This window comes from Dipodomys ordii, unplaced genomic scaffold (assembly GCF_000151885.1).
Source record: "Dipodomys ordii isolate 6190 unplaced genomic scaffold, Dord_2.0 Scaffold18, whole genome shotgun sequence".
Taxonomy (NCBI): Eukaryota; Metazoa; Chordata; class Mammalia; order Rodentia; family Heteromyidae; genus Dipodomys; species Dipodomys ordii.
The window spans coordinates 8524461-8525779 of NW_012267234.1; the positions used below are offsets into that span (position 1 = coordinate 8524461).

Here is a 1319-nt window from a genome sequence, read left to right on the forward strand (position 1 = left end):
AAAAAAAAAAAAAAGGGAGGGGGCAATTACAGGGAACTGTATCAATTGTCTGGTCTTAGCTGGACCATCTCACTAGTAAAACCTTCTGCGTGTCATTTACTCAGTGGGACCCAGGGGCTGAGTGTGAGTAATTGTGTTTATTTTTCCTAGAGATTCCAGAGAGTGACATGGTGCCAGGGACCATTTTGGTGACAGAAGAAGAACTTAATAGGTGTATTGAGGATGTGTTTAAGGTTAGTAATTTAAATGTCTAATATTTTAAGCTAAAATTTGTACTTGGTCTTTGAAACTTGTTTATTTTTGTTTATCAGTGTTTAGGTTAAACCCCAGGGCCCCATGCTAGGTAAGTGCTGTACCTTAAGATAATTTTTAGCTGGGTGCCGGTGGCTCACGCCTGTAATCCTAGCTACTCAGGAGGCTGGGTTCAAAGCCAGCCAGGACAGGAAAGACCATGAGACTCCTATCTCCAATAAACCACTAGAAAAACGGAAGTGGAGCTGTAGCTCAAGTGGTAGTGCTCGCCTTGAGCTGAAGAGCTGAGGGACAGTGCCCAGGCCCAGAGTTCAAGCCCCATGACCGACAAAAAAAAAAAAGATAATTTTTTTCTTTTAACAGACACTTCAAGAATTGGGATGACTAATCTTAAGCTTCAAGATGTCAAAATCTTTTCACTTTAAAAACTATAAACTGAGCTTTTTTTAGTTAAAAATGTGATACAGATGATGCCTCATACCTGTAATCCTAGCAACTCAGGAGACTGAGATCTGTAGAGCTGGTTCAGTGCAGCCCAGGTAGAAAAGCCCAAGAGATTCTCTTATATTAACCAGCAAAAAGATGGACGACAGGTATGGCTCAAGGGGTAGAGTGGCACCACATCAAACAGGAGACCCTGAATTCAAATCCTACTACTATCAAAGGAAAAAAAATGTAATTTGAAACCTTGTTTATCACTTATTCTAAATGTTAAAATAATTTTAATCTCTAACTGGCAAATAACACTGATGAGAGTGTATCTTTTGAAGAAACTGACATTTTTTGGCACTGTAAGCTTCCTAAATGTGTATGACAGTATTGAACCACCTTATAACTATCCTATTATTATTATTTTTTGCCAGTTGTAGGACCTGAACTCTGGGCCTGGGCACTGTCCCTCAGCTCTTCAGCTCAAGGCTAGTGCTCTACTACTTGAGCCATAGCGCCACTTCCAGCTTTTTCTGCTTATGTGGTACTGAAGAATGGAACCCAGGGCCTCATGCATGCAAAGCAAGCACTCTACCACTGAGCCACTTTCCCAGCCCCAGTAATTTTTTTTTTTTTTT

General features: G+C 40.6%; 1 protein-coding gene across 1 annotated transcript in view; it reads left to right on the forward strand.

The window, feature by feature from the left end:
- The window catches only part of Tango6 (transport and golgi organization 6 homolog (Drosophila)), a 171325-nt gene that overhangs the window by 46005 nt on the left and 124001 nt on the right, over positions 1-1319 (forward strand). The window contains 1 exon segment of the mRNA XM_013012670.1: positions 151-343. Coding sequence (XP_012868124.1) covers positions 151-343 — 193 coding nt within the window.